The 20,226-nt window shown below is 41.0% G+C and overlaps 1 protein-coding gene across 2 annotated transcripts; it reads left to right on the plus strand.

Annotated features, from left to right (window-relative positions):
* The first annotated feature begins 798 nt into the window (after positions 1-798).
* syngr1a (synaptogyrin 1a) lies at positions 799-19,379 on the plus strand. 2 transcript variants are annotated; one of them, XM_012816819.3, is made up of 4 exons: positions 799-1,236; positions 11,756-11,993; positions 13,717-13,862; positions 16,727-19,379. In XM_012816819.3, the coding sequence occupies exons 1-4, from the start codon at positions 1,141-1,143 to the stop codon at positions 16,940-16,942; spliced, it is 696 nt and encodes a 231-aa protein (XP_012672273.1). In that variant the 5' UTR covers positions 799-1,140; the 3' UTR covers positions 16,943-19,379. The 2 variants fall into 2 exon arrangements, with proteins under 2 accessions (XP_012672273.1, XP_012672274.1); XM_012816820.3 differs by lacking the exon at positions 16,727-19,379 and adding an exon at positions 15,013-15,144 and having other exon boundaries at positions 801-1,236.
* The last annotated feature ends 847 nt before the right edge of the window (positions 19,380-20,226 follow it).

Consider the following 20,226-nt stretch of genomic DNA (forward strand, 5'->3'; position numbering starts at 1 on the left):
TTATCCACATTTAATGTCTGAATCATCTTTGTGCTGTAAAACTCTTGTGCGTTTGGTTTATTATTGAGACTGGTTTTATCACAAAAATGTTTTATTGTTGTCGGGCCCACCTGAAGGCACATGTCATTCACCCAACCAACCAATCACTGCAGTGGTGCAAAAGAGCCTCAATGAATAACATTTGTGCCAGTTGCGTCACTACATTACTAGCCCTTTTGAGCGGTGAGTTGTTTGGGATTTGACCAACACTATGAGGTTGTAAAATTATATATTTTTAATACATGCTGGTCTGCTGATTTGTTTGTAAAAATGTAAAGTACATTGTTTTTATGGAGGACAATGAGATGCTTTGTAAAACATGCAAGAGGATTTAATGCTTAACTGCCTCCCTGAATTTTTTCACCCACATTCTGTCGATAGTTGTTGCTTGTCTTTAATGATGTTACCACATTGAAATTAAAACACTTAACAAGGCACTTCGCGTCTTTTGGTATGCTTAAGTGATGGGAAACTACACTTACACCAAGTATCTCTCCTTTATGAACAAGCGTAATCCGCCAGATGGCGCACCTAGCACATACAAATTAGAGTAACCTACCAAAAGAGAGCCGCGCGGTGGGGATAAGTTGTGGTCATTTAACAAACAAATTATTATGATAAGGACACTGGTTATGTTATCAATTGTAAAAATATTGAATGTCGACTTCTGATATTCACAAACTGCTACTGCGGCAATCAGTGGCGCGTACTGGAGCGCAACGGGAGCGCGTTTATAGTTGTCTATCGGTTGCGCGCATTTGGTCGTATTCAGGCGTGCACGTCAAAAGCTTGACAGCATAATGCGCGTACTCGTGCTCACAGGGATACGTGTTTACTTTCCTCTCCACCCTTGAATTGAGAGAGGGGACCAAAAGGATGAAATAGAGGTGAGAGAGAAAGAGGAGATATCCGCGTAGAAGAACAGCAACGTGGTGGAGATTATCGGAGCCGGCAATAGTGATAAAGGAAAGTGTTCAACCTTCATCTCCGCAGCAACGGTCGAATTTGAAGTATCATCAAGGTCAGCTCTCCGCCAGAGGTCCGCTACGGTACTCGTCATAAGAAACTAGGTAGCGTGGAGACCACAGACCGCCGGTGAGGATGGAGCAGGCGTACGGAGCAGGCAAGGCTGGCGGAGCTTTTGACCCTCTGACGTTCTTTCAGCAGCCCCAAACAATTGTTCGACTAGTATGTTGGGTGAGTTTTCATGCTTAAGGTTGTCAGATATTTACCTGATTCCGGTGACAAGTAGCCTGTAATGAATCTGCACTCGTATAACCCATCCGACACAACATTCCAATCACTTCTGCTTTGGTTGTACATCAGAAAGTCACGCAGTTGTATAATTTATTTCTTTTTACATGACAAGTGGCGCCTAGTCAGCCAGAATTGTTTTTCAGCAGTGCATTTCAGCACTTTGGAGCAGGCTACTGTCGGATTTTGACCTTTTCTAAATTAGCACACAGATCACCATTTCCCCTGGCTGATATGATAGTACCTTATATCAAGCCTCCGTTCCGTTATGTATTTTATTTGTAGTTTGGGACGTTGCTATTGTTTGGTTTGATAGCACACCTTTCTCTGTTCTACATTGACAAACGGCTGTGGAGTAAATAGAGTAGAGAAAAACGGAGATTAGGCTATCTATTTTTGGCACGCTCACGTGAGCCATTTGGTCGCGCCGCACCTTACTCCACACAATCTGTTACCAGTAATCATGCCCACAACCGAGTACGCTGCTCTGATCCCCTCACCTGTAATGTGGCAATATATATGCTTTCAGTCTCTCGCCATAGAATATCATCCTGTTGCTAGCGGGTAAGGCGTTGTCCGCTTGCTTGCCCGGGTATAATTCAGCCAATGACAAAACGGCTTTAGATTTAAAAGGTTAGTTAGGGCAAGGCGTTACTGGTCGCTATTAAGAAGAGAGAGGGGATATCTCTGCAGCCCAGCACCGAAGGCTTGGAAGAGCTTGCGCTGACACGCATACCACACAGCCCTATGCTGTTCTGTTCGGCAAAACCGGTGATATGGGAAGGTGTAAAAGTAGTTGGTTGTCCCCGTTATATCCTACTCCATGTAGAATAGGTACTACTCAGTTTTCTGAAACTCGATAGAATATACTTTTTTTGTCAAATAGTGCAATAGTGAGTTCTACTTCGTTGACTGGAAAAAAAACCCTTATGAAAGTCTCGCTCCCTCTCTCTCTCTTTCTTTCTCGGTGCATTTATGTTATATGCACACCAAAAATAGGCTCAAGTTTAACATCTGACACTTAACTAGACTGCTTTGCATTCTTAGAATATAGGGTTCCTCCTAATTTCTTTTGGCAGAACCTTTAAATTGTTCTATCTGAAACCCTCTGATTGGTTTGTTTTTGAATGCTTTGAAGCCCTTTGACCTACCAGCTTTAGAAGGAATCACATGAATGAGTCTTGCTCGGAAATTACTCTGTGCTGAACCCATACAGAAATCAGCTGAATACATAATTTGTAAGACTTCTTAGAACTGCTATGATGGAAATTGATTTAGCAATGATTTAGAATGTAACATAGTTTTTATTTTAAGTTCAGACAGTGAAGATGAAGGGGTTTGAGGTCTGACATCATGTGTTTGGCTGTAAAGAAACAGAGAGAGAGGGAGCAAAAGAGAGAGCTAGTTTTTCTGTGTTGGTTCTACCGCTGTTCTGCTGATATGTTACATCTCCAAGAGAGGAAATCTGCCTGATCGCCACGCGACAGGAAGATATGGGAGGTGGACCCCCCTGATCTGGCTGCTGATTGGCTGATTGAGAGCTGCTGTGTTGGCATGACAACCATCCCGAGTTCACCAGGAAGAAAGAACATGCTTCCAAAGGGGGTTGTGTGGGGGGGGGAGGAGGGTAGAACCGAGAAAGAGGGATGCAGAGAGAGAGAAAGCAGACCTGAACATCTTTCATCTAAAGGAGTGGTCACCACTGTCACATTTGTCCTTTCTCTTTATTTGGCTGATCTTATGCATCTGATCATATGACTCTGTTTGTCTTCCTTTCATTTTAATGCAATAATCATGATGATTGTAATGCCAGTCAGGCGAATTGTCAATATTAAAATCTCATGCTTTGCTTTAACTGGAAGTCCCCATGCTTTTCGTACATTAGAGCATTTTAGTGTATTGCCATGCTCATAGTGCTTACTGCTGAATCCAGTTTAGTTATTCTCTCCTTATCCTTCCATCCTTTCTCTCTCACTCTCTCTATATCTCTGTGTTTTCTCTTTCTCTCTGTCACTTCGCCTCCCTCCTTCCTCTCCCTTCTCTCTCATAATTTTGATGACGTCAGGGCAGTAAAAATCTGTCAAGGGATATTGGTTGGTGATTCATGGTATGTGCATGCATGTGTGCGTGTGTGTGTGGGGGTGCTGTTGTCACAGATCAATGTGTGGTTTCCTTTGCCTTGGCTGGTATCGCAGAGATACTGTGCCTTACTAAATGCAGCTAAATCCTTCCTCTTTCTGTTATTTCTCTTTCTCTTCCTCTCCCTCTTTTTTTCTATTTTTCGGACCGTACATACTGTGGGTATGCAGTGCTTTGACAGTTCTTAAGTAAAGTTATCATGGGTGAGGGTAGGCCAGGACTTTAATTTATCACCGGCTTGGTTTTGCGGAAAAGCCAGGAAAATGCTGACCCTGCTGCTAGAGCTGATTCAGAGAGTTCCATTCCAGAGTTAGTTTGTGTCTGGGCAGTCTGTTCCATTCAGTATGATTATTCACCAGAGACTGTTTCAGAAAAGGCACATTAATAATGCTGTTAGTGTTAAATTCAATTTAAAACAATTGAATTGAACAATTTAAATTCATTACTTTATTCTTACAGCCTTATCTTAAAGTACAATACATCTTATTGGTCATTGGTCGTGCTTGTCATGTTAGGATACTATTTTACGTACATGCTATGAGTGCAGATGCTTCCCTAATATAGATTTGACACAAGTAGAGTGGTTCTCAGACAGGTGCTTCCTACAGTCACCCGACCTGTAACCCTAATTCTCCAACCCTGTTAGAGTCTCTTCCTTTCCCTTCTTTTAGATTAAATGAGTGAGAGGGCTTTATGAGATGTTTCAGTCTTTAGCACTCTTAGATTATCTCTAAGTTCATGTAAATTGACTTCCTTGTATTTGCATAAAACACTGAAAATCACAAAGCAGCAATACATCAACATTAAAGCAACATTATGGAGTTTTGGTCTAAAACTAGCAAACTACTGTAAGTACCTACAAAGCATGAAACATTTTGCAATCACCACCAACAGCCCAGCTATAATAGTTTGCTATACTTGTAATAGGTTGCTAACATGCTACATGGTGTCTTTTGGCGATACAGTTGCCAATATTATGCTTGTGAAGGTTTTTCTTACATTTTCGTGGAGTATTCCGTCCTGGACTGCATAGTGCATAACTTTGGCAAGTAGTGGGAACAAAAGGTGTGTTTAATCTGTCCTTCACATGACCATATACCATAGAAATGAATTTGAAAATGATACCAAACTTTGACTGGAAACACTAATAATCTTAAATCTTCAGGATACCAACATGCCTTGACTATATGTGCTATATACTGTATATATACTGTATATGTGTGTGTGTGTGTGTGTGTGTGGGGGGGGGGTGTTCTGTATTATAAATGCCTTTGTATGAGACAACTTACCTGAAGCGCAGGCACTGATTAAAGACATTTATTGGACGGGAAGAATAGTGAATCCAATCCAATGAAGCAACTGTCACCTGCATGTTAGTCTGTAACTCTAGTTAGTGAGCTATGGGTGATAGACTGGAGGGATATTATAGGTTGAACAGAGACATGTAATACAAATCATTTGAAAGGTTCAGATATGCTGTGACTGTCTGATTATCCTCATGGCACGATATTTGGTTGGCTGAATGTTGATATGGGATTCTCCTTGTCATGGCGTGTTTTCCAGGAACATCTGTGGGATTAAGGGTTAATATCATATTGTGTAGGAAGGGGTAAACCCTTTTCTAAGGGTTGGCTTTTAATATAAATTATGGATTGTTCGCCAGTGATGAAAAAAACTTGGGGTTTACGTTTTACATTCATTCATTTAGCTGAGTGACTCTCAGTCCAAGTAGGATACTGTATATGTTTATTCTATGTTCTCTATGAATTGAACCAGGACTTTGGTGTTGTGAGCTCCTCGTTTCACTACTCAAGCTACATCAATAGCAGTTGAAAATTATATACAATAGCAAGGGTACACTATTTCAAAGACATGGCTTTTGAATATAAATCAGTGGTTGCTCACTCTTGTGAAGATACAAAAGGCTAAGATAGTTGTCGACTCTGGAAAAGGTGTTCTGGTAAACAGCGATGGTGAATTCAGCACACTGCAATGGAGACATTCAGCAACACATAAACACAGGTTGGAGAGGTAGGGGGTATTGATTGTGCTGAGTCTGAGACCAAGGCGAGCGTGTATGATTGAGAAACACCGATTATTTCTGCTGACCTCGAGTCTTTTCCCAGATCAAGCAATCAATAGAGTGTTTCAAAGCTTCAACCTGTTTCACTAGCCAGAAAAGTGACAGAATTATAAGATTCTGAAATATTAATGAGTGTTAGACATCAATTTGTGCTGTCCAATAGTTTACCAGTAGTTTGAAACTCTTTAGTACAATATGCCCGTTAAATGCGCAGTCCGCGATTCTAATCCAATACTCTTTTTTGTCAAATTTAGCAAATTGCTTCTTGTGGTCTTCTAGCTGTTCGTTCTGTGTGTCCACTCAAAAAAAACTCTGTACAAAGTCCTGGCTGTGTAAATAGGAAACAAAAAAGGGGCTCGCTAGGAGCCATAGACTAATACAGCCAATCAACACGTGGTTCAGGTTCACAGAAGGGAGGGGTGTAGTTTGATTGGCCGTTAAACCCAATATCAACAACTTTTCTCCAGAAAAACAGAGAGAAATATTATACTAATTGATGTAATCAGATGAATGGTGTTGTCCATGACAGAGGCCCAGATCATCATTCTCAGTCATTAAGTATTAAGCCATTAGTGGAGCCAGAATGAGATTGATTAATCAATCGATCGATCAAACTCTTTTGTATTTCTTCAGGAGATGAACAAATAACTAGTGTGTGATTGTATGTGAGCGAGTGTTTAATCTGAGCCCATCACTCAGTTGCCGTACTCCACAGCAGTAGGGGAGACATGATGCAAGCCTGCTTGGATGACCCCGCTGGCTGGAAGTGTAGCTGCGCATGTACCAAACATGAACACGTCAGTGTAGTCATGACTGTGCTCTGGATGAGGGCCTTCAGTCTTGTGACTCAGAGAATCTGACCCTCTCTCTCTCCTCCTTCCCCTCTCACGCCTCCCCCCCTCTCTTTTCTTCCGCTCAGTATCTCTCTCTTTCTCTTTCTCACCCATCCTCCCTTCCTTTCTCTCGCTTTTTCTCTCTATTTCTGCCTCATTTTCTGTTTTTCTTTCCCCTCTCTTGTACTCTCACTCTTCCTTTACTCCTCATTTCTCTCTTTCTCCCCCTTCTCTCTCAATGAGCACAAGGTCACAGAGATAAAAACAGAAGGGTTGTGGGGGAGGGGATCAGAAGTAGCAGTCAAGCGGCTGGAAGGACGGAGAGAAGCAGAGATGGAGGATCACATGACGGCACCTCCGTAGTAATTGTTTATTTTGGTAAATTATGGAACTATAGAGGAACTTGAAATACTCTGTTACATCAGAATTGTACTGTACTGAAGTTAATATCTGTTTTTCATTAGCAACACTAGCTTGATAGTATGAGAGAATTATGCGAAAAGTCATTATGCAGTGGATAGAAGCATGACATTTGGTACATGTGTGTCTTGGGTGATGCTAAGACATCCCAGAGGGGTTGCCCAAAGAAATGTCACACAGGAAGTCAGTTTTTGAAGAAATTTAAAATGGCTGCCCAAACAATTGGCAGCTGATTCAAAGGCCACCTAAAGAACCTCATAAGTGCATGAAATTTGCTAGACATGTCCCTGCACCTCAAGCGGCCCTCTGTAAACCATTAAATTAGGCACACTTGTCCCCTGAACCAATCTAAGACATGCTACTAGGAGACTGAAAACAGGAAGTGAGCTTCTGAAGAAATTCAAAATGGCTGCCGAAATTGGGACTTAGAAAGGACCTTAAAAGGGATAGAAATTTTGCTCTTCTTTGGAATAATCTTCCTATCTCTATCCGAAAATCAGACACCTTTTCATCTATAAATCGAAAAACATTCCTCCTATAGTTAGGAATAGTGCACTTAGATCTGGCAGCCTGTTGCGAACCACGCTGGGCAACCTCTCTTTCTACCTCTTCTCTTCTATCTAAATATTATGTTGTATTATGCTGTTGATGCTGATGAAGTGACCACATTAAATGTTGTTCTCTTTGGGTGCCTAAGGTGACCAGGTTTAGTTTCCCGTTTTTTTGTTGTTGCCTAATCCCTATTATGGGTGTGTAACCCCTTCCCTCACCCTAACCTTTGTAAGTCCCCCCCCTGACATTCTTTGCTAATAGACCTGTGTGCTGCATTTCAGGCCATTTTGGAATGTTTCAAATCCATTTTTTGCCTCAAATCCATCCATCCAAGTGAATTGAATTATGAGGTTGAAACAAAGCTGGATTTACAATAGAAAGATAAGGGTTTACCAAATACCTGTGATACTCTGACAGTATGCATACAAAATGCTAACAAGTGTAAACTAACATCCATCCAAAACAATCACAAATGTATTTCCAGTGAATTCAGTATAACACCCCTTGTTCTGCAGTTATCAATATGTCCTCTGCAAAGCTTTACTGACAAAATGTATCGATATAATTTGAATTGGCTTAGGGACAGAGACCTCCAGGGCTTGTAGTAGCCACAAGTGTACAAAACTTTTTTGTTGTTGCTCTAATTGGCTCTAATACAAGCAAGTTGGCAGCTGATTGAGTCTATGTGGGCTAATGCTATTCGCTAAAGCTAATGTTCATAGACTCTCAATCAAAGGGGTAAGTCCCATCCCTATGTTATACTCGTTTTCTCAGCTGTCCACAGACGCACACTCACATACACTCACAGCCGTGTCTTATACACACACACACAAACACACACACACACACACACAAACAATCAAACACACACACACACACACACACACACACACACACATATACACACAGTACTGCTCAAACTGTGAGTGTATGTGAGCAGTTATCACTGGCAAACTCGGTAACTTCTGCAAGGTAGTAATTGTGTAGAGCCCACTATAAGGTTTTAGAGTGCAATCAAATATATATGCATACTCTGAGTCTCTATCTCATGTGCACGCACACACAAACATGGACACACACACACACACACATACACACACACACACACACACACACACACACACACACACACACACACACACACACACACCACCACCAAGTCTAACCACTAATCTATAGCACATACACTCAGCTACTCTCATTCACACCACTGCATTCCCTTGCTTACTAACTCCCTCCCTCTCTCACTCATACACACACACACACACACACACATTCACAGAAATGCACTAAATCCCATCAGGCAGTAATGTGGAGCATGAAAGGCCTCCCTGCTGATCATCACAAGATCAGGACCCCACGTGGTGGCCTCCACAATGCCCGCTTTCATGCTCCGGCGGGACGCAGGGGCCTTGTGATCCAGACGGTTGGTGTTTTTGAGGGCATGTAGGGCAAACCGACCTGAGGTGTAGGTGCCACACAGCCGTGCCAACTAGGACACAGCAGCGCCCTAACAGTGACCTGCTGCTTTTAGGTAATCACTCGCACAAACCCAACACATATACAAGGACACACTAACCATACCACCATAGAACAGTGAAATGATGAATCATATCACAAATGGCCCTAATTGTGGTTATTGGTGGCTTCCCTTGAAGCTCCTCTGTGTTTGGGTCTTTGTTCATCTATCACCGTGGGGAGAAATGAGCAGTAAATTAGCTAACAGCCTGAGGCCATAGGCCTGATTACATGCAAAAAAGAGACCAAATCGGACAGGACACTAAAAAAAGTTAGCATAGCTCATCAACATCGGCACTTACATCACATTTTTCATTTGGCTGCCAGTCTTAACCAAAGTGATTTGCAAGTTAGGTGTAATACAAGCGAATAGCCAATGGAGGAGAAAGGGATCAAATATAAAAGGGAAAGTGCCACAATTCTCATTTTAGTTTCATTGGAGCTTAGTGCCAGAAATCACAGAAGAGACTGAAGAACGTGCAGAAGAAGAGACAGGAAGTGGCAGAGCGAGAGGGCCAACAGGGGAGGGGCTTTTCAAATCAAAGGGCTTAAATGGGGGGGAATTAGATTTTTTGGAGAGGTGTTCAGAGGAATTCTGCAGAAAATGTGGAGTTTCATCATTGCAGGAACTCAGAAGTAAAGAAGAGTCTCAATATTTAACTTAATGTATTCAGCATATTAATTCATCCACAGTGACTTTCAAAATCCTATATACTTGGAAAATATATGGTAACAGTAATACAATCAGTAATTGTAACTTTAACTATATGGCTATATAACCTTAGGCTATAAAGACTTAACGTATTCTTTGAGGGGTATTGACATGAGAATAAGTGCAAGCAGAGTCACAGACACATTAACACAAAGCCCTCTGTTGGCCACTCACCAGAGAAAATATGTTTTGACAGTTTTTCGAAGTGGCCCTGGACATACGCCAGTTACTTTCTTATGTGGATTATGCGCTAATCGTGGCCACTTTACTGTTATAACCCCTGTATTCCTGAAATCGTGTTTCTAGGTCAGTAATGGAAGATTACTCCTGGACACATAAGATCGAAAGGATGGTTGACCAAAATCTAAAATTCTGCCATTAACCTCTCAATCACATATAACAATTCATCCACATAAAGTGTGGTTGTCATAGTAGCACAAAAAGAGCTACTAACTACCATCACAAACGGGAGTAGTTATGGTATTTCCATTAACTATTAAATGTAGACAGGCCTATCATGGGCCTGTAGATTAAACAACAAAAGCTGATAGATATAGAACTGTGAGACCAAACTAGTTTCTAGGGAACAAGTGTACAAAATCTTGTCTATTGAAAGGCTCTCTGAGTCAGAACTGTTGTGCTCTGTTCGCCATGGCGACACTAAAAGCATACTTATATTTATACATTAGTCGTATTTCTTTTACAAATACCAGTAGCTTGAAATCTTGGTCAGATTATTGTTGATTGATAATTACTGTATGATATTACTAATTATTTCTACATTGCAACAATGACTTCATGGGTGATGAGAGCGTGCTGACAGAGTTCTGTATACTCATCGAAAAGATGAACAACAGAAGATTGTTCACACCCACCCACATACACACACACACACACACACACACACACACACACACACACACACACACACACACACACACACACACACACACACACACACAGAGTAAGTGGTAAATGCTGAGGCCAGATGTCAGGAGGGCAGCTTTTGCCAGGAAAGCCCACACACACTGTGTGACATCCCCAGATCTACCCAGGGAGGGATGATGCACACACACACACACACACACACACACACACACACACACACACACACACACACACACACACACACACACACACTGTGTGACATCCCCAGATCTACCCAGGGAGGGATGATGCACACACACACACACACACGCGCGCATGATGGCACACACTCACAAACATAAGAACGCACACACGTATAAATTACATGCACACACACATAGTAATATATGGACTGTTTCCGACCATCATACACAAACCAGATCACATTACCACACACACGCACACACACACACACACTTTATATCAATTTCTGCAGATTTTTCCTTTTGGGGGGAGGATGCAAGCACATGATGAATATCTGTCTTTCTCTCATGCACATAATAAACACACAGGATGAACACCTCTCCATCTCTCTCTCTCACACACACACACACACTGCTCCTGATATTCACAACTGATAAAGTGTGACATAGTGTGAGGACACACACAAACTACATAACAGCTGGGTACACACACAGGTACAGACGCACACTTACTGCATGTGTTAAACATGCAGATTAACACGGCCACACTCCTAAACCATCTACCTTTATTGTGGTATGAACAGGCGAAATATGTGGAAACTTGTGATGTGTTACATTGAGCTATACACATTTATAAATATTTATACTCCCACATTGTACAGTGCTGTAAGTTTGGTAATGAACATGTCTGCACAATTCTGGTGGCCTATGCCAAACATTGTAAGGCATTAGTAATGTGGCAAGCAACATCTTTAACACTGCGCTCCACCGCTAATCAATGTAAAATTAAATCTGTACCATGAGATAATTTAAATAAGATTAGTAATGTGTCAGAAGCCATTGTGAATTTATTTAAAATGTATTATGAAGATCTGCTTCAGGTAGTTTAACGTGTTTTGTTAGTGTGTGTGTGTAGTGAGACGTTTATTCACTGCCATGTTATACATATACATTTGAGTGGGTTATACGGGTCTTTCATGAATTCATTTCATGAATTATAAATCCTACTCTGTGCCTCCTTCATTTCCCACATCTGAACGTACACCCCAACTCTCTTTTTCTCTCTGTTTTGTTTGTTTTTCCTTAATTTTCTCTCGCTCTTTCTCACCTTCACTATTTATTCCTCTCTCCGCAGCTTTTCTCCATAGTAATCTTTGGCTGCATTGCTAATGAGGGCTATGTCAACCGGCCAGACGAGATCGATGAGTACTGCATCTTCAACCGCAACCAGAACGCCTGTAACTATGGCGTTGGCATGGGAACGCTGACGTTCCTCTGCAGCGCCGCCTTCCTGGCGCTGGACGTGTACTTCCCCCAGATCACCAGCGTCAAGGACCGCAAGAAGGCTGTGCTGGCCGATATCGGCGTCTCAGGTGAGAGGGGAAACAGGCGTGAACTATGTGTCAGGAAATCTCTTCAAAACAGACTGTTGTATTGAGAAAGGAGTCTCTGTAGATGTTGGTATGCTCATTGTGTCTGGCTACTTCAGTTCCAAAAGAATGTATTGCGAAAGATTTATCAAAGAGGGACAGTGGATATTAAGTAAATAATCTCATTTATCGTTGTCATGTGTCAGGCACACTTTGATTTAACCATGGCCCCTACACACTTTGAGACAACTGCCGGGGACTTTAGTGCAGGTAGCAATGGGTAATTTTTGATAGTTACATTTGTTAGAGATGTCTAAACCAAACCAGCCATTTTAGCCCTTAGTCTTTGAGAGTGCAGCTTACTTTCCCCACAGCAGGCTCCCAGTGTAGGCAGTGAAACCATCTCAGCCATGATTGCCCTCCACCTGTGGTCGGGGGTGGGCAGAGCTCCAGTGGATAAGAGTAGTCTGGATCAATAAACCACTGCTTTACAGGGGATTTTGCCAAGTGGACTCAGTTAAATGTGCTTTTCATTTAGCTCTTAATTTCACTTCCATTCTTTATGGACTGGTTTCTATCAGGGCACATGGGAACGTGCTAGAACTGTACCTGTAATTCATTATGGAAATTGCTTTTATAAAGTCACTACAGGGCTGTTTAAATGTGCATGTAATTCGGATTATGTTTATTAGGATTGTGACTGAGTATATTATATTTGTTATGTCATGCTACAGTCATTGAGTTATTATTCTCATTTAGTCTATCTGTGGTACAATCAGGGTCTGGTGCTCTCTTTTATGTCCTCTTCTGCTCAGTTTTGTTATTGGTGTGATATGCTGAAGTATGATATGTTATCGTATCTTCTGTTGTATCATCCAGTATATTTTTTGCAATAGGTTTGCTAAACCTGATGTCCTAAGGACCAGTCTTAATGCTAGAACCTTTCATAGAGCACATTTAAAGTATTGCAGGTTGACCCTGTGGAATTAAACCAAAGAGTAAATAAAAAAAAATCTAAAATTCTTTGTGAATGTCGGGTGAGCGCAGGTGAGATTAATGTTGGTCTATGTTTTATTCTTGTTATGTGAATAGTTTGGTGTAATTTGAGGACAACGTTTTTATTTATCTCATTCTGTTGATGCATTTCCTGTGAGATCAACAGTCGGCACTAATAAAAGAGCTTTCCTGCCAACAACAGGGCAGAATAAACCTTTTTCTGTACGCTATTATTGATACAGTTAAGGGATTATGAGCAGACATCCACTTAAGCCGCCACAACACCTACAGCTAGTCTCTGGCGCCCTCTGGAGGCCAACATTAACTTCTGAAAAGCACTTGAATCTGCATACAAGAAGCATTTGGATGGAACGATTGATAAACATATGGCATATGGAAATGAGGTTTCATGACACTTCCAAAACGATGAGTTGATCATTTCATCTCCCTGGTTTGTTCAGTTCAGTAACTGGCCAATCTTTCTTGTACTCTTCTGTTTTTAAACTATGTATATTGAGCAGTGAACTAAATAAATGTGTGGGGTGGAGAGTTTGAAAGAACAGTGGAACATTACAGTTGTAAATGCACAATCTCTTTACATGCTATGGCTGTTTATGAACTAATAACTGTAAATTATTTGAATGCAAGTTTTTAATGTGTTCTGCCATCAGTGTTTCATTTAAGGCATATTAAAGGTCAAATATCTCTGTCTCCCCTCTCCTTCCCTTAGCATTCTGGTCCTTCATGTGGTTCGTGGGCTTCTGTTTACTTGCCAACCAATGGCAGGTGTCTAAAGAGGAGGACAACCCGCTGAAGGAGGGAGCAGATGCAGCGCGGGCATCCGTCACCTTCGCCTTCTTCTCCATCTTCACCTGGGTACTACCTCCTTAATTAAACACTTTTAGAACTCATTCTCAAGTTACGTTCAGTTCAATTCAATGTTATTAATGTATGTTGAACCATTAACAACAAAGCACTTCACAGAGGCCCAAGGCCTGTTCAAGTTCAATTTATTTGTCAGAAGGAAATATAAATATTGGAATGAAAAATACTGGCATGTGCTAAGTTTAGATAGAACAAAACCCACTAAATAAAGGTGGGATTAGAAATGTTTTTTTTTTCGTGGTTCTGCCTTACGCTTTGACTCCTCTGCTGAATCCGCATGTTCATCTCTTTGATTTTCTCATATGAAGCTCTTAATTATTTTCCCTTAACATAGCACTAGTCCATCTTGAGCTGGGTCTGTGCATCTTTACCCTGTCCACAAGTCACCTCAGTGACTCCTCACCTGTGTCTGTTCCTGCTTAGTCTCACAGACTTTAAAACCTGACTTAAGTGTATTTGTCTCCTTAATGTTTTCACCATTTCCTCAACGTAACCTCTCGAGCCTACTGGCCCACACTGGTCTGTATCTCTTGAGCCTACTGGCCCACACTGGTCTGTATCTCTAAAAAGTTCAGGAAACCTCTTTCCCACTGCCTATATTTTTTGTCAACTCAAATCCTGCAACTCCAACCCTGCTAACCTTTTCAGTGAGATTTTGACTTCTTCAATGCATGGCTGACTTGCATTCACTCTCACCTGTGCTTGTATTAATCACATATATTCCTCAATTTATCTCCAAACAGAAATGACTGCGCTGTCTCTTTCCTTCGTAATCTCTATGGGAAGGCCTCTCAGCCTTTCCTACCTATCAAGTTCTTCATTTTTCTGCTTTTATTTGCTTTCTGTCTCAGTGTGCAGCTCTCCCAGCCAAACACCCAAACTTCTTCCACATATAAGCAGAGAAGTCTTCAACCCTTTTGTGCGCCTTATAACTTACTTATTTAACCTGTTTTTCCATTCTGTGTCTGGCTGCTGGTTCTGGGTCTTGGATCTTTAGGCTTTCGTCATTAAACCTCAATCCCCCTCTAACAACTTATGTCATTACAGTCGCATTAGAGGTTGATCGAATGCTTTAGTGAATCTGTGTCTCCGTAGAGACACCTTGATTGACACTGGTGTTGGCCAATCTGTTTCTCTGCAGGGAGCACTGTCATTGCTGGGCCTGGAGAGGCTAAAAAGAGTGTCGTTTGAAGAGGAATACAACAAACTGTTCACCCCGAACACATCTCCACCATTGGTCTAACATGAGTGCACACAGTTACACATAGCCTCACCTGCACACACACCTACACATACACACACTAATAAACACACACACACACACACACACATTCATAACAAGATCCATACACTCATTAACAGATACAGTACATTCACCAACACCACCACACTCAGACATGACAGTTTTTGTAAGCACTGTCATTATCTGTCATCACAGTCTATGTGAAACCATGGCAACAAGATTATTTGACCTCTCATTGATAATGAGAGATAGGCATTTCATTTGATTTTATTGCATTATCAGACACTAATTGCCAGGTTATGCATGGAGCAATGAACCAGTTACTTTATGTTTACTCTTATTTTGCATCTGGCACAGATGCCATCAGTCACATTAGTTATACTGTTGAATAGCTGGTTGCTAGTTTTACAAGTTTTGTGTAACGTCTTTTTTTTCAGTGTGTTTTCTGGGAATGCCTGAATCTGATTCTGCCATGAAGCAGTGCTTGTGTTACAGTGTAGGTCTTCGGTCTCCAAGTGGGAAAACATTTTAAGAACTGACACATTTAATAACTTAAGCAATCTTTTTCTTAAGAAAAAGAAGATCTTAAGTCCAGTTTCCTCAACTTCGGGTTGTGTGTTTTTTCTGGTCTTCCTTGTAAAGAATCCACACAGTCTTCAACTCCATGCTGTATCTATGAAGTGCCTTACATTATGAGCTTGTGTGTATGGTTATATACATCTACACTGAAACTCCAAATTTTGTTATTTGTTTTGTTAGCTTTGAATCTTGCCAAATTGTGTTTGTAATTTAGCACAGTTATCAATGTCTGTTTAAGTTATGTGTGTGTGTATGAAGTGTTTTTCTGGGATGTGTGTTTGTAAGTTTATACTTAAAAATCATTCATATCTACAGTATGTGTATTAAACAACCCAAAGAATTTTACACCATAGTTGTGATTAGTCATATTTCAAGCCTGAGTTCTTTGTCTGTTTTTGAGCATGTGTGTATACGTGTATATATGTGTGTGTGTGTGTGTGTGTGTGTGTTTGCAATGTCGTTCAGTACATAGCTGCCTTAATAAGTCTGGACACCTCAGACTTAAAGCGGACTAACCGGCTCTAATCCTCTGCACTAATCAAACTAATTCTTGCTCTCTCTTTCTCTCTTTTTCCCCTTCCTTCCCTCGCTGCCAATTCCAATTTATTCCCAACACTTCCTCCCTGCCATTGATTCACTACACCACCTGAATGCTGTTTTCATTCACTTATATCTTATTTATTATATGATACATTCATTCATATATTCATTTATATTATATATATATTTATTACCATGTCTTGTGACTTCTCATCACATGGCCACCATAATACTGACATATCTGTTAATAATGGGCATAACCTGTCTGATTGACTGCCACCACTATTAATGGTTGGCGCTCCTGGGTTACTTTCCCCATTTAACATGTTTTATTTACTTGGGTTGATTCACGCTGGTCCACTCTCATACGAAAATCCCTTTCTCATACAAAATCTCTTACCCTAAAATAATACCATGCCCTCTCACCCATTGCTCTGGAATCCTTGCCACCCCCACATGTCCTCGTCCTCTTCCTCTTCTTCCCGGCCTGAAGGCTGTTCAAGCCTTCCTGGCATTCCAGAAGTACAGGCTGGGGGCCGACTCAGCTCTCTTCTCCCAGGAATACGCCGACCCCAGCCAGGATCCCAACGCAGTGGCGCCCCCCGCTGGCAGTGGCGAGTACACCGGCTACACCGCCGAAACGGAGGCCCCGGCCGACGTGGACGCCGGCTACGACGGCTCCGGCGGCTACCAGAGCCAAGACTACTGAGCGCAGTTTGCATCGCGTCTCGTGTAGGCTGGCAGGAGGCCGGCGGTGTTATTGTATATCACTCTGTGTGGATGAGTGGGGGACCTCTGGGCTAGGTTATCAGGGAATTTGTTGTGGCTGTGTTGCGATGCTAGCTGTGGGGTGGGCTTGTGTTGTGTTGTCTCAGATTGGCTAACAGCTAGCTACTGGGTGTGGGGATCTGGGTCATCTATGGGGATCTGGGTTTGGATATAATGTCAGCGCTTTGGGTGGTGTTTGGGATCTTTGTGATGGATGGGTTCAAATGTGCCAGTCGTGTTGTTAAATTTGGATTGAGGACCTGGCATATTTATTTTCATGGGCAGGAAGTAGACTTACGCTAGTGTTTTCAGGAGCTGATCTGGATGTTAATGAGCTTGAGATTGATCAGGAGTGATTTGGCGAGTAGGCCTTGTCAGAGATCACTTTGTGTTTATCTGTACCAGCTTGCCTTCAACTTAAAGGTTATGGGAGGATTTTACAGTTTCCTGCTCACTTTTAGGACACTATTCAGTGAGCGGTTTCAAAGGGTGAAAAATCAAAGCCAAGATTCCTTCATGAGATGTTACACACAAACGCTTGTTCTGAAAATGCTTAATTTTTACCCGAGATACTTGACCCTTGGTGTTTTCGTGTGGTACAAGGGATGACTGATTGCCTGACTCTGTAGCGGTGACTTGTAACCAGGCCAGTTGAATGCTACAGAGGACCGCTGTGTCTTTGGCCTCCTCTTATTACAGAACCATAGAGGCGTGTGATTTTTTTAAGTATTCACTGATGGCTTCTTATAATCTACTAAGCTTTCAGACAGTTACAGCTTTCATACCTGCCAGAGCACCAGAGAAGATTAGGCATCTCCCTTTAATTAAATGGCACAGCAGAAAAACGTTTTCAACGCTACAGTGTTACAGTGGCTCTTTGGCTTGTCCCAATAAAACACCCCATAAAGGCTCACATTACGACCATACATTACTGAGCTATGTGCTATCTACAATCTTTCTGGGTTCTTCAGACAATTTGGGAACTGTCAAAGGTTCTAGATAGCACCCTAAATGAGTTTGACCTCTTAAAAACCTGTAAAGGTCTTTCTAAAGGAATAAGTTAAGTAGCTAAGTATACAGCTGGTATAAAACGATCTAAATATTCTTTTTGTCACAGCCTCACACTGGTCAGGTTAGACATAATGAGCTTGATAACGCCTATATCTCAGAGTAGCCTGACCCATTGATTTATTTGACTGAAACACCACTGGCACAAACATGCCTTTGCTCTGTCCACTCTGTCAGGCCAGATACACCTCGATAGCCAGAGCCATATGTTCAATCAAGAGTGGAAGAATGTTTAGATTTTAATGAGAGATTTAAGGCACAGTGATGCTGGAATTATATTTAACCCAGTGATCAAACAAGCCTTTTCTGTGTTAACATTCCATCACAACCAACAACGTGTCACCATTTAGCTGACAGACATTCAGGACAACAGACATATCCATAGAAATAAAAAGGCCACTTGTAGCATCACAGTAATACTTGTATACCAGCAAAACATCTCCAGCCAACCCTTGTGAATTCTTCTCTCCCTGTATTTCTGTGAAACAAATAACACAATGCATTTTATTTTTTTAAAGCGCTTGTGCATAAGTGCAACAAAATTATACTCAATGTTTAAAGAATACTCAATGTTTTTTGTTTTTCAAAACTTTATATATATTTGAAATCTCTATATATATACATATATGAATATAAATATATAAACATATAGTGTAAATGCACAATATTATTTTACAGCAGAATATATGTAATTTTAAACTATATCTACTTATATCAGATAGTGCATTTTTAAAAATGAACAAAACCATTAATGTAAAATAAATAAACTATGTTAATTTAACCCATTCATGAGCTAGTGTGTTTCTCAATGTTGTTATGTATTTTAAATGTAATAGTGTTTAGAAAAAACTATATTGCAGAAAACAATTGACTTTGGTATGGATCCTGCCATGATATAGCAGAAATCAGCTGGATTTGAGCTAAATCAGACTTAAATCTGTTCCTTTGTCAGCTGCAACCTGCTGTTTTTTCAGCTGTGTGTACAATGTGATGTGTTTTCTGAAATGGAAAACCTTTTGTTGTCTTCACTGGCTTTATTGATTTTTAAAAAGGGTACTTTGGAACAAATATGAACAAAGAAAATTCATCATAGTCTATACTGTCAGATTGTGTGATACATGTGTGCAACTATGGAGTTGGGAGAAATAGTGTCAATGCTTTCGATGTAATGAATGTTGATTAAATTAATCAGTTAATTACTTAAGGCTAAATGTATTTATTAATTTCCTATATGTTGCTTGTTTTAGACCTGAAATAAATGTATCTGGATTTGTGTTGGAAGGTCAATAAACGGAGCTTAGTATATTTCACCTAGTTGACATCTTTGTTGTGGTTCTGCTGTAACTCACACAATCATTGATTAGCATGAAGGCAAACCTGGATACAGTATACATAAATAAAGATCAGATTACATTGAATAAATAAGTAGTTGCAACAGTATTGGTATTAGTATTGGTCTAATACTAGCGAGCTAACCTTGCAAACACCACCAACAACACAGTTGGCAGTAACAAAACCTTGCCAGCATGCTGATTGGTCTCTTTCGGTGATGTCATTCTGGGACAGCTTTTCTTACATTTTCGCGGGTTGATCTGTCCCAGACCAGAGAACTGTATAGCATAGCCAAGTTTAACCATGGTAAGCCTACTGATTTTGGGTTCTGTAGTTTAAATGAGCAGCCTGAACATATGTAGATTGTGGTTGAATGCCACATAAAATCAAACAGCCTATGAATTAACATTCACAATAAAGCATGGTGGAAAAAGAATGCGCTATTTGCATCCAGCATGTCTTTTTGTGAGAAGAGAAACCACCCCACAGCTATGATTGTCCACATTGTCTACGTGACGTAATAGGCCTATACACACAAAATCAAAGTAGTCCTAAAAGATGACATGGGCCGACATGGTTAAAAAAAAAACACACACACACATCCTACACGCCTGCCATCTGCGTCTGGTGTAATATGAGTCTAATTCTGGGGGGGGGGGGGAGGGGGAATCCCTTCTTAAACCATCATCGTAACAGGTTAAAATTAAAAAGCACAAAAAGCAACCTGTAGTGGCAATTGTGAGATTTCGTGAAATTACTTGAATTGAAATCCACCTAAACCATAGATGCTTTTGACACACCAATGTTAATTCATCCTGAAAGTAT

Source organism: Clupea harengus, chromosome 1 (assembly GCF_900700415.2).
Source record: "Clupea harengus chromosome 1, Ch_v2.0.2, whole genome shotgun sequence".
NCBI lineage: Eukaryota > Metazoa > Chordata > Actinopteri > Clupeiformes > Clupeidae > Clupea > Clupea harengus.

Excerpts from the sequence above, each read along its gene's own strand:
- syngr1a (XM_012816819.3), top strand. The coding sequence starts at position 1,141 with ATGGAGCAGGCGTACGGAGCAGGCAAGGCTGGCGGAGCTTTTGACCCT. Across the intron at positions 1,237-11,755 it reads TTGTTCGACTAGTATGTTGG|CTTTTCTCCATAGTAATCTT; the intron begins GTGAGTTTTCAT and ends CTCTCTCCGCAG. Across the intron at positions 13,863-16,726 it reads TCTTCTCCATCTTCACCTGG|GCTGTTCAAGCCTTCCTGGC; the intron begins GTACTACCTCCT and ends CCCGGCCTGAAG.